Genomic DNA, 13568 nt, shown 5'->3' with positions numbered 1-13568 from the left:
GAGTTAGATTTTTTTCCTGGCTCTTTCAAAAGCTGTGTTTTTCTCCAGAATCTATTTGAATGCCTCAATTTGGCCTCAAGGCAGAAGTGAAAGCAATTGTAACAAGAAGAAAGAAAGAAAGACAAACTTGCAATTTCCTGAGAAAACCAAATAGGATTAATGCCCCCCCCCCCAAGAAAAAAAAGAGAGAGATAAATATACAGCCAATCCAATGCTTTCATTAGTCACCCACTACTTCAACAGTGTTGACTTTGAATAAACTGAATGTTATAAACAGCCAGGATCAACATTAAGATCCAGAAGCTGTTCCTAGGCACAGTGGTGGCTAAACAAAAATCTTAAAACCTATTATTTAGCACAAAATAAAACAAAGCAGTCATATGATCCATAGCAGAGGATCACTGAAATACAGGAAGTTGATTTCTGCTTTCCCATTTGTTCTTCTTCCACTTGAAAAGATCTTGTTAGCATTATTTGATGAAGAAATAACTCGGTGCATTTTTTTTTCATACGGTTGAGAAATATCTCTGGGTCCACCTTCCAGAGACTGTCTCTTGGTTATCCTGCTGGATAAGATAAAAGCGTTGATAAGCAGAAGCGCCCAAGAGGAGGCTGAAATTTGTTTTCTCCAAGGGCAGCGGAAGGCAGCCTCTTCTTGCTTCTGCAGCACACAGAAGACTAGAGTCAACCTTCCTTGCATACCATGTTTCCCCCAAAATAAGATCCTGTCTTATATTTTTTAAACCCCTATGTAAGTGCTTGGGCCTAATACGAACCGCTCCAAACTTGACTGTAAAAAATATGATTTCAACAATCGAGTTATCGAAGCATGGAACTCATTGCCAGATTCAAATGTGTCAACCCCTCACCCCCAACATTTCTCCCTTAGACTCTCCACGATTGACCTCTCCAGGTTCCTAAGTAAGGGGCGTACATAAGTGCACTGGTGTGCCTTTCGTCCCCTGTCCAATTGTCTAATTGTCTTTCCTTTCTCTCATTTATCATATATATTTTCTTCCTTTCATATATCCTCTCCTCTAAGTTCACTTTACCCTTATATATATATTACTACATGTCTATTTTTCTTCCTATGTATTTGTGTATTGGACAAATGAATAAATAAATAAATAAAATAAATGAATAAATAAAATTTTGGGGGAGGTCTTTTTATTTTGGGGCGTGTGGCGCAAGAGGGGCTCCTTTTGCCTTCTTACCTTATTTTCAGTTCTGTCTCCCTAAACTTAACCAGAGGAAATGGTATTTTGCGGGGGAGGGCTTTATTTTCAGGGGAACACGGTAATTTAATTTCCATCTCCCCATGTGACTCTGAACCTCTGCTTCTCTTGGCTTGCTTTGGAGAATGGGAAGATTCCAAAGGAAGAAAATATTGAAAAGAAAATAGGTAGCTCAAATTGAATTGTGGAGTTTTTGGTCAACACTGACAGTCCCTCTCATCATGTATGTTTTTCATAGGTACCGGGGGTTAATTCTGGTGATAACGTTCCTGTGCTACACTACTTTTCATCTTTCACGGAAACCCATTAGCATTGTAAAGGTAGGTATAAGTAAAAGCCAGGGTGGGATAGTTTTTACTATAGATCTTTACTATATTTCTCAACAATCTCCATGGAATAGAGCAGGGGTCTCCAACCTTAGCAACTTTATGAACTTAAACTCCCAGAATTCCTCAGCCAGCAATTCTGGAAGTTAAAGTCCACAAGTCTTAAAGTTGCCAAGGTTGGAGACCCCTGGAATAGAGCGAGCTGGCTAGGGAATTCTGGGAATTGAAGTCCACACATCTTAAAATTGCTAAAGTTGAGAAACACTGGACTAGAGATAGTAGTACTTCCCCAAAAATAGCTAGCGGTTTACAGTGCATATCACCTCCCCTGTTTCTCTTCAATTCTCAAGATGATACATTCCTTGCTAACAGATTTGTCCTTTTGCACGCCTAAAATTCAAAGTCGGTGCTGATGATCTGCTGTCTGTCCTTTTTTTGATCAGAGTGAACTGCATTATAACTGTTCTTCCCTGGGATCCAGGCCAAACAATGCGTCCAACAGCACTACGTGGTGTGATTGGAAGCCTTTCGGTAAGATATTCTTCATATCTGTATCCCATCAAACCCAGAATCATTTTGGGTCATCAAATTGATATTAGGACAAGGAGGCTGGATATCTGAAGGCTAAAGTACTGTGAATTGCAGCTTAGGGGAGAGCATTTTTTTCTTCATGCCTGAACTCCGGGCAACACCAGCTAGGGTGGAAAGGAGCTGAAGCCCTATTCTTCCTTGCTGGGTGATCTCGTCTTTTCAATGTGTTTTCCAAAGATCTTTTTCAGAGGTGGGCTGCTAAGGTGGAAGGGTGGCGTGTGCTCGCCCCCCTGCCTCTGAGTGATAGCGGAGTCCAGCGCAATAATACTACTGCACCTGGGCTACTGCACCTGCCTGTCCATGCGCTATTTCACTACCTGCCCAGGTGCAGTAGCATTGATTGATTGATTGATTGATTGATTGGATTTGTATGCCGCCCCTCTCCGCAGACTCGGGACAGCTAACAACAGTGACAAAAAACAGCATGTAACAACCCAATACTAAACAACTAAAAAGAACCAACCCCTTATTATAAAACCAAACATACATACAGACATACCATGCGTAAATTGTAGAGGCCTAGGGGGAAAGAATATCTCAGTTCCCCCATGCCTGACTGCAGAGGTGGGTTTTAAGAAGCTTACGAAAAGCAAGGAGTGTGGGGGCAATTCTAATCTCTGGGGGGAGTTGGTTCCAAAGGACCGGGGCCGCCACAGAGAAGGATCTTCCCCTGGGTCCCGCCAAATGACATTGTTTAGTTGATGGGACCCGCAGAAGGCCCACTCTGTGGGACCTAACTGGTCACTGGGATTTGTGCAGCAGAAGGCGGTCCCGGAGATAATCTGGTCTGGTGCCATGAAGGGCTTTATAGGTCATAACCAACACTTTGAATTGTGACCAGAAACTGATCGGCAACCAATGCAGACTGTGAAGTGTTGGTGTAGCATGGGCATATTTGGGGAAGCCCATGATTGCTCTCGCAGCTGCATTCTGCACGATCTGAAGTTTCCGAACTCTTTTCAAAGGTAGCCCCAGCATAATTGCGCTGGACTCCGCTAGCACTCAGATGCACAGGGGCGAGCATATGTCACCGTTGGACCTTAGCAGCCCACCTCTGCTCTTCTTCCTGTCTGAAAAATGAGTGTTTTTATCGAGTAAGACTTTCTCTAGCAACCTTTGGGCTGTAGCAGAAATTATCACCACCTTAAGCTGGATCCAATAGTTACAAGAGGTCTGATGCAATGACTGATCTGAATCTTGACTTTGTTAAAATATTGTTGAGAGCCACCTCAAGTGTCCTTGACTTTGGAGGGCTGGAAATTAGCAAGTATTTAACATTGTGCTACTCTAACCTTTCAGCAATTCGAGCATCTTCACCGAGTTTTTAGGCCAAAAGGGGAGAGATTGACAGCTGCAAGGTTTCATACGATTTCAAATAGAGCCGGGGTGGCGCAGCAGATATAGTGCTGTACTGCAGGCCACTGAAGCTGACTGTAGATCTGTAAGTCAGCGGTTCAAATCTCATCACCGGCTCAAGGTTGACTCAGCCTTCCATCCTTCCGAGGTGGGTAAAATGAGGACCCGGATTGTGGGGGCAATATGCTGGCTCTGTTAAGAAGCGCTATTGCTAACATGTTGTAACCCGCCCTGAGTCTAAGGAGAAGGGCGGCATAAAAATTGAATAAATAAATAAATAAATAAATAAATAAATAAATAAATAAATAAATAAATATTAACTTTAGAAGAAATGGCCTGGAGTCAGTTCTCATCAATTTGGGCCACTTTAATCTTGTGCAGGATTTGAAGAAAGGATTGATCATTAATTTTCATCCAATCAAGTAATAATGTAAACATATGGAATCAGAAAACAAATCCTAAAAAATCCTAATTCTTTTAAACTAGAAAGGTTGGTGATTGAATGTCTTTTGGCAGCAGAGCAGAGGCAGGTTTCAGCAGGTTCTGACCAGTTCTGGAGAACCAGTAGCAGAAATTTTGAGTAGTCCGAAGAACCAACAAATATCACCTCTGACTGGCCCCTCCCCCTTCTATTCTCTGTCTCCTGAGTCCCAGCTGATCAGGAGGAAATGGAGATTTTGCAGTATCCTGCCCCTGCCACACCCACCAAGCCACGCCCACCAAGCAATGCCACGCCCACCAAGCAATGCTATGCCCACCAAGCAATGCCACGCCCACCATGCCATGCCATGCACATCAAGCAATGCCACGCCCACAAAGCAATGCTATGCCAACCAAGCCACGGCCACAGAACCAGCAGTAAAGAAATCTGAATCCCACCACTGCAGCAGTGTTTATTGCTGAACCCAGAGTGGGGGAAATCAGGTACAAACCCATAGATTTAAATGCTTGTTTGCAGACTTTAGAAGGCAAATCTAAGCTTTTTATGGATGCATTTCACCGTGGGAAGCCTATCCCATCTTTTCTCCAATGCTTTGGGAGGCAAGCCTTCTTTCCAAGGTGTTCTCCCACCCTGCCTCCACTCTCGAATGTCACCTGTTTAAGTTCTGGAAACTGTAAATTGCTTGTCAAGTTTGCTGTTTGATAAAATACCTTCAATGCACTCTATGTTTTTCTTTTCCCAGATCAGGATAACTACAAGGAACTGTTTGGAGCCCTGGACAATGCTTTCTTGGTTGCTTATGCAATTGGGATGTATATCAGGTACGTATTTCAGGGGAACCAATGCTCTCCAATACCCAGAAAAGCAGAAGGAGTAGGAGGACCAAGGAAGCAAAATCTGAAGTCAGAAAAAGAAAGTTTCCACTAGCACCATTCACTATAGCAGGGGTCTACAACCTTGGCAATTTTAAGACTTGTGGACTTCAACTCCCAGAATTCCTCAGACAGCTTTCCTTACTGAGGAATTCTGGGAGTTGAAGTCCACACGTCTTAAAGTTGCCAAGGTTGGAGACCCCTGCACTATATGTCTCAGGTCTGCTTTCCACTGCAATCCTCACCTGGTTCCCCTCTGCAATTAGAATCACTGTGAAAAAATAGAGTTCCTTCTGCTGGCTGGGAATTCTGGGAGTTGAAGTCCACCTGTTTTAAAGTTGCCATGGTTGAGTAAGGCTGGTCTGGAGCCTCTGCATTCGGGGTGGTGTTTTCCTTCATAAAGACATTTGTATTGGACTTTGATTGAGCAAGGCAGTTTGTTACCGATAGTTTCGCTGTTTCTTTTGTCGTCATTTGTCATCCAGGTTTGTTTTTGGTTGACTTTTACTGATAGGGCCTTTCCATAATCAATTGTTTCAACAATTTGTCATGGAGAGTGTCAGCAACTTGGCACCTTGACTTGGCAGCTCAAGTTGATGGTTTGAAAACATCCTGTGATCTAAGAGCTGCTCTTAGGACATATCTATAATGTTTGATTACAGGACAACTGTCGGCCACATTCAGGAGCAATCAACCCACCCTGCAGAAAAGCAGTTCAGAGATAGAAAATTCCCTTAACCGGGTTACAATGCCAGGCAGATAAGAAATTGGCTAATGGAGAGTCTGAAATGTCAACAGAGCTCTTGTCAAGATGATAGATTCTGTTTACTGAGAACAGACCCTTTGGTCACCTAAGTGGTTATTAAAGAGCTTCATAGGGTATTTGGAAGGCTGTTGAGACGTCACAATTGTGTAGGCTGATTAAAGAGGAAGTTGTTTGGCTTAGAGATGGAAGGCCGGCATTGTGTACCCTAAACCCAGTTTCCTTCTCATAAACTGCAGTTCAAATTGTATTGGTTTTTTAATCTTTGTTTTGTCTTTGAGGCTTTTCCTTCCTTCCTTCCTTCCTTCCTTCCTTCCTTCCTTCCTTCCTTCCTTCCTCCCTCCCTCCCTCCCTCCCTCTGTTTTAACTTGTGTAAACAAGGCCAATTCCTTAATGCCAAAGGCAAAACAGTTTGGCTTTTAGCTCTGACACAGAAAGAAAGCACAGGTGAAGTTAGGGCATGTCCTTAAAGGGTTTAAACAAATCTGCTTCTTGGTGTGATGTAACAATCTGCCTGCAGAAACGGAATCATTTTGGCTAACAATTGCCTGGGACGAAACATAGGAGGAGCAGAGAGACAACCACAGTCTAACAAGGCCTAGGCCCAGTGATGACTGGGTTCACATTTCACCATGTGTTCATGGTTTTCTGAAGATGACCCAGTTAAAACTGTACTGTATATGCCCCCATAGTTCAAAATCTGAACCCCAGTCAAGGTATCTCAGTCCATGCATCACACTCAACCAGGATCGGAGGAATCATGAAGTGTCTTAGTGGAATAGGAAAACAACTTTTTGGGTTGGTAAAACAAGGCTGCTTAAAATGACATTGGAAACAAGTTTCTATGGCAGGGGTTTCCAAAGTTGGCAACTTTATGACTTGTGGACTTTAACTCCCAGAATTCTCCATCCAGCATAGCTGGGAGTTGAAGTCCACAAATCCTGAAGTTGTCAAGTTTGAAGACCTCTGCTCAATGCCTTTCCAATAAACCTACCATATTTTTTGGAATATAAGATACACCAGAGTATAAAATGCAGCTTAGTTTTGGGGGAGGAAAATAGGAGAAAAAAATCTACCTGCCAGTTATTTATCTGGCTAGCATCCTTAGTCTGGTCAGCTTGGGCACATTATTTTATCCCCTTGTTAGGACTGAAAAAAAATCATCTTCAGAGGGAGTAGCAATGAAAACAAGCCTGCAAAGCAGTGTTCCCTCTAATTTTTTTATGGGGTGGGCAGAAAAGTATAGTATCTGAGCGGCAGTCCCTTCGGGACTGGGTGGCACAGAAATAAAAAATAAATAAACAAACAAACAAACAAACAAATAAAAACCCCATCCTGTTTTGCCTCAGAGAATTTCAAAATAAAATACTGTACTGTGTGTCTATAACAGTGAGCTCATAATAGGGCAACTCTATCAATATCAAAATGCCACTTAAATAGTTGAGCTAGTTTCAAACCAGATTTTGATTTTCTTTCTCTCTTCCTTACTCCCATTCTTTTTCTTTCTCTTTTCCTTCCTCTCTTTTTTCTATCTGTTTCTCTCTCTTCCTCTCTCTCTCCTTCCCTCTCACTCTTTCCCTCTCGGCTTCTGGGCAGGTTTGGAAAACTCTGAGTTGATGATGATTTTTAAGTGAGCGATTGCTCACTGCTCAGCTTAGAGGGAACTATGCTGCAAAGACTTAGGGATGGAAACCAAACTTCGGAGTAAATAGGAATGAAAAAATCCTGCAAACCAAGAAGATTGTTAGCACCTCACTAGGCCTGGAAAAAAATAGCTTTGAAAAAACTACATTCGGAGTATAAGACACACCCAAATTTTCAGCCTCTCCGAAAAATATGGTAGTTAATAAAATAAATCATGGCATTGCATGAAACATTAACCCAACTCCACATAGCTAAAGTTTGATGACTTTCAAGCCTCCTCCAGTTCCAGGATTCTATAATTTTGCACTGGTAGGAAACTGCAATAACACAGTGTGATTTAATAACCTGCCTATTCTATTTTCCCACAGCGGGATTTTCGGTGAGCGTCTTCCTCTACGTTACTACCTTTCCGGAGGCATGTTGCTGAGTGGTTTATTTACGGCCTTATTTGGATTGGGCTACTACTGGAATATCCATCAATTATGGTACTTTGTGTTTGTACAGGTAAGGAGTTTGATCTCAATCTGCTAATCAAGTTCTCTCCATTTTATATGAGGTAGGCAGGCTCTGGTCAACCCTACTCAAATTGTGCACCAGCCTCATGAGGCATTTTTCATTCAGGATTTTCCATTCATGCCTTTTCTTCCTTCTACCATTAAGTTAGTAAGTGAGGAAGGAAGGAAGGAAAAGAAAAGAAAAAGGAAGGAAGGAAGGAAAAGGGAGGGAAGGAAGGAAGGAAAAGAAAAGGGAAGGGAGGGAAGGAAGGAAGGAAAGAAAGAAAGAAAGAAAGAAAGAAAGAAAGAAAGAAAGAAAGAAAGAAAAGACCAAACAACCAAGGGCCTCTGTTTCAATTTCAATTTCCCATCAGGAGCCAAAACAACTCTAGCATTGAGGAAGACATGGTCTTCTTTTTTAACCATGTCTCTTATCAGAGATTGATGGCCATCAGTGCTATCCTTCATCCGAGGTTCTTTCATAGCTTCTGATCATCCAAGACAGTGCCAGAGCCCAACTTCAGAAAAGTGCTTTCTTAGGCATGGGCATGTCGCACTTCCTCTCTGCCCTTCTTGGTTCCATGCCTTGGTTTGCAGCTTTGTTTTTGTTCTCGTGGGTTTTCCCTGCCCCTGCTGTGTCATAGGAAACTGGAACACAGGACTCTTCTGGCCTGTGCGTGTAGCAGTCACATGCATTAAAGAATGGGCAAAGAGAAAGCAGATATATTTAGCCCCTGGAAAGAATTAGGGAAGGGATGGAATCTGATTTTCCATCCAAGGCTCATTTGTGTACATGAGACACATGCTCACCCCAGATGAGGCGTTTGCAGATGGTGTCTGGCCATTCTAATCCCATGTTTATTTATAATTTTTAAAATCATGATTCAGAAATATTCCTTCTACTTGCCCTCTGTTTGTGAGAGCAGTGTCCCTGTGGTTTTTCTCTTAAGTTTGTCTGCCCGCTTCATTTTTTTTAAAACTGAAATTGAATGAAAAGTTGTGATCAAAGGCAATGTGGAATCCTTCTGGGATTCGAATTTTAATCTCTCTCCTGGTTTGGCTGATAGGGAGGAGAACTTGTGGCTTAGAGGTTAAAGCAACTGCCCAACAGGTAAGCAGCCCAAGTTTGAGTACCAGAAGAGTATGGCTAGCTGATGAGAGCTAAATAGCTTGGAATAGATCTATACCAGTCCCCCTTTATTTCTTTATCAATAAAATGTAAATAAAATGACCCTGGAGTGGGACTGAAAAGCGAAAGGAAGCAGTATGCTCCCTCCCATAGGTGGGTATACCAAAAGGAAAGGCAAAAGGGGAAAAAACATATATTATTTATTTCATATATATGAACTATATATAAAGCCTTCGCAGAAGGGCGTCATATAAATCCAATAAATAAACAATAAATAAATAAATAAATATAAATACACACACGCACATATCTATATATCTATGTCTGTCTGTCTGTCTGTCTGTCTGTCTGTCTGTCTCTCTCTCTCTCTATCTATCTATCTATCTATCTATCTATCTATCTATCTATCTATCTATCTATCTATCTATCATCTCTCTCTTGAATGAAATAATCAATTTGCCTAACTCATGAATTTGATTGTGAGCCGCCCAGAGTCCTTACGGAGTTGGGCGGCATACAATTTTTTTTAAAAAAAATTTTTTTTATTGGTTTTGCACATAACTACATAAACAAACATAAAACGGTGCACAGTGCATGTGCTCATCATCCGACTGACAATACCACCACCCACCAATTGCGGGGGGTTCAAATATTTACTAGTTTATATTCTTTTATTTCCTTAGCTCTACTTTGCATTTATTATTATTAAAAGAGTGACTGGAGTTTATTTTTCACATTTTCGTCACAAATTCTACTCAGCATACAAACTGAATTAAATAAACAAACAAATAAATAAATGATAGTAACTGTAGCAAAACATGTGGTTTGCATGCAGCCCATAATTAAACTATTCCTGGTGTCCCATAACCAGTTTTCCCTTCAATTACACCTGAGACTATTGTCCTTGAATCATTCCTATGAATCATTCCATCATTTCACCTCCTAGTTTCACTCTGTGGATGTGGGCCAGATTTTGCCACCTGTCAACACAAACCTTCTCCTTGTAAGCTGAAACTATCAGGCAGTCAGACCAAAGCCTGCTTCCTTCCTCCTTAAAATCTCCAAATGCTGCCTATTTGATGTTATCTATCATATGCCTTCTGATTCTATTGTGACTCTGAGCTCCATCCAACATTAATTACCAATCAATTTTTTAAAATTTAAAAATATAAACCAAAGGGGAAAACAGCCTCCAGACGCCACACACCCCTCCAACTCTAAAATAACGATACGTAACCTACAAGTTGCCCACTACCCACCCTAACTCACAACTTGTCAAGGCTAAAAGTTTTGTTGGCCTTTCTAAGTAGATCGGACAGGAAAACAACCACACGAAACAGAATCTTGCAAATCTGAAAGTACATATATTTCGCCATCCCTTTTGCAGCCTGCTAAATTAGGAAGGATTCTTACTGAGTGTATTTTTCTGCCCTCTGCCATTATGTAGCTGTGGGTTCCCAACAGTGGAACCTGATCATTCTCTAGGCAGCGTCTCTCCATCCTCAACTGCTGATCATTCTAAGCCAGGAGTCCCCAAACTTGGCAACTTTAAGACTTGTGGACCTCAACTTCCAGAATTCTGGGAGCTGAAGTCCACAAATCTTAAAAGTTATCAAGTTTGAAGACCTCTGTTTTAAGCTTTTAAGAATTTTTGGAATAAAATCCAGAAAATCTCTTAGGGTAGGGGTGGGAGGTGTTGTTCCAGAGAGCAGGCACGGCAACAGAGAAGTCATGCTTCCTAGACATGTTGGGTGGGGATGGTCTTCTGCCTCCAAGAGAGCTTTGAAACAGGAAAAGGTGCAAAGTTCTTCCTTTCACTGAGCTCTGAAAGAAGGGAATGGGTGGCTTTATGCATCATCCAGAGATTAGGCCAGGAGTCTGCAATCTTAAACATTCAAAGAGCCACTTGGGCCCGTTTCCCATAGAAAATAAAACAACGGGAGCCACAGAACCTGGGTGAGCATGGCCAACTTGATGTCACTCACTCCCACCCAGTCACATGACCCACTCCCAGCCACACCTACCAAGGTTTTGTGGCTCCCCGTGTTTTGCTTTCTATGGGGTGCCTCCCTCTTTCTATCTCCCTCTCTCACCTCTTTTTTCTGTATCTCTCTCTCCCCCTCCCTCCCTCTATCTCTCATCTCTCCTTCTCCCCCCCCCCTCTCCTTTTCTCTCCCCTGATGCTTCCGCTTCTCCCCTCCCCCCATGGCCCCAGCCATCGCTACCTGGGGAAGGAATAGGAAACAGAAAGCAGCACTTTTCAAAAGTAATGAACAGTGTTCTGCTATAAAGCCAGGCCTGGCCTCTGCCTTCCAACTCGCCAATGGGGCCACTTCTGCTGGGCCATCTCTACCCCCCCCCCACTCCCCACTGGGCTGTTGTGCTGGGCTGTTGTGCTCGGCGGGGGAGGCGAGCGCTTCCCTACACTGCCCCATTCTTTCTTTTAGCCCCACTGATAAGGGAGAAGGACGGCCAGGCTTGGGGATGGCTCCCACCATGCAAGATCAAACCCCACTGTTCTCTTTGTTGGTGGCAACACCAAATGTACCACAATAAAGGTGGAATGGTGTTGCCGTGCAAGGGCAAATAAAGGGACACTAAAGCTCCGGCCATGCCACTGCTGTGAGAGGACAATGGCTCTTCCATCCCTCTGCTGCAACGGGGAGCCGTAGCAAAGGGCTCTAAGAGCCGCATGCAGCTCCAGAGCCACCCTGAACTAGGCCTTCCACACTGTGCACTTAAAAAGGGCAGCCAGACCCACAAGGCGATGTCCATTTATAAATGGCCTCTGCTTTCTGTGGCTGTGTAGAAACAAGAAGCAGCGAGGAGCCGAGGATTTGACAAAGGCAGCAGCTGGAGGTTTGGAGCGAGGCAGCGTTAGAAAAAAGGCTTTGTGGAGGAAGGAATTGAGTGGAGTTTGTCACTTGCTGGAAAAGAGCCCCTGCTGAGTCACTCCACCGCAGCTCTGGGAGGAGGAAGAATGCTGCAGCCACCACACGGCAGGGACGATGTAGGGCCTGAAAGTTGTGCCAAGATCTGGCATGGCTCCTTCATCAGCCTGGTCTAACCACCTGGAGGAACCCAGTGCTGGCCAGTGCAGTGGCCTTGAGCAAGCTCCCTTTCTTTTCTTTTCTTTTAAAGTTTTTATTCACAAATAGAAAAACAATACAATTCAAAAAGAATAATAAACAACTATTACAAACATATAATTAAGAGAAAGAAAAGAAAGGATAGGAAAGAGGGGGGGGGAGAAAAACCTAGCAAAAGAAGAGAAAGAGAAACAAGAAAGATGGACAGAGAGACAAAAAGAGAGAAAAGTAAATAGAAGAAAAAGAAAAAGAGAATAGCAAAAGAAAGGAAAATGGTTACATAGTGCGTCATTTCCATTTTGTTTGCATTCCTGATGAATCAAAAAGCAAGTTTTATATATCTCCTTATTGCTTTATCTAATCCCTATATCAATAGTTTGCATTTTTATTGTGTTATTTATAGTTATAGTTTCAAGCCAGTGAAGTTCTTAAGGGGGGAAAAGCATTGGCTGATATAAACCAGACCAAACCAGCTAACTAACATCCTGATGTAACTTTCCCATCTGTGGCCTGAGAGCAAAATGACAGTGGTAATATCTAACTGGGGCTTTAGAGAGCTGCCCACCTTCTATCTGTTTTCTATATCTCCTGCCTTCCCCCCCCCTCCCCCAGGAGATCAAAGCACAGGACTCTTCCTTCCCTTTTTCCCCTCCAAAACATCACTCTGTGAGCTCGCGTGGGCTGTGACCCAGCGGCCCTGCTATTTTTGGAGCCTGTTAAAACAAGAAGTCCCAAGTTTTTCCAGCCCATTGACAAAAAGTCTCTTAGTGATTTGACATGATTACATTTTCCCAATCACGCATTTTCCGTCTGGTTTCTTAGCTGGCTGCTTAAGTCAGGGAATGTCTGTCTCCCATTTAGGGTCATTGGGGTGAGGGAATTTTGCTTTGCCCACCTTCCCTTTTCTCCTTCCCACAACAGCAGTCCTAGCGGTCTGCTACGTAACTTCTTGAAAGCTTTTAACCATGATGGCAAACCTCTGGCACATGTGCCACAGGTGGCATGCGGAGACACATCAGAGGGCATGTGAGACTGCCCTGTGTTAGCTCCATATACATGCATGTGCTGGCCAGCTGATTTTCCACCTTGTGAAAGGCCGTTCCGCTCTCCGTACACTTTGGGGAAGCTTCCCTAAAGCCCCGGAGGCAAAAAAATATCACCCAACAGACAAACCGGAAATTCGGAAAAATGCACTTCTGGTTTGCTGTTGTGCCGTTTCTTGCACTCCAAGGGTTCCGGGAAGCTTCCCAAATCTACAAAGTATAAAAAAAGCAGCACAACAGCACACCGGAAGTGCGTTTTCTCAACTTCCATTTTGCCTGTTGTGCTGTTTTTGGCGCTTTGGAGCTTTAGGAAGCTTCCCTAAACCCTCCAGAGTACAAAAAACAGCACAATGGCAAACTGGAAGTGTGGGGGCATTTTTTTCACGTACCAGGCTTCAGTAAGGCCTGTGCGCATGTGCGGGAGGGTGCGCATGCTTGGGGAGGGAGAGAAGGGGTGTGGGTATGTGTGCACATGCTAGCATACCCACATACCTGCCCAGGTGTAGTAGCATCATTGCGCTGGACTCCGCTAGCACTCAGAGCCACGGGGGCGAACACAGGTCACCGTTCCACCTCAGCAGCCC

At 43.3% G+C, this 13568-nt stretch overlaps 1 protein-coding gene across 2 annotated transcripts in view; it reads left to right on the top strand.

Annotated features, from left to right (window-relative positions):
* Nucleotides 1–13568, top strand: part of SLC37A2 (solute carrier family 37 member 2) — a 50766-nt gene that overhangs the window by 13735 nt on the left and 23463 nt on the right. For both annotated transcript variants that reach the window (XM_070765029.1, XM_070765030.1), the window contains exons 2-5: nt 1474–1555; nt 2005–2092; nt 4693–4771; nt 7598–7733. In XM_070765029.1, the coding sequence (XP_070621130.1) occupies nt 1474–1555; nt 2005–2092; nt 4693–4771; nt 7598–7733 (385 nt within the window). The remainder of the gene's footprint in view (nt 1–1473; nt 1556–2004; nt 2093–4692; nt 4772–7597; nt 7734–13568) is intronic.

This window comes from Erythrolamprus reginae, chromosome 12 (genome assembly GCF_031021105.1).
Source record: "Erythrolamprus reginae isolate rEryReg1 chromosome 12, rEryReg1.hap1, whole genome shotgun sequence".
NCBI lineage: Eukaryota > Metazoa > Chordata > Lepidosauria > Squamata > Dipsadidae > Erythrolamprus > Erythrolamprus reginae.
Note: the sequence above shows the minus strand (reverse complement) of the source record. Positions and strands in the feature narration are given on the sequence as shown.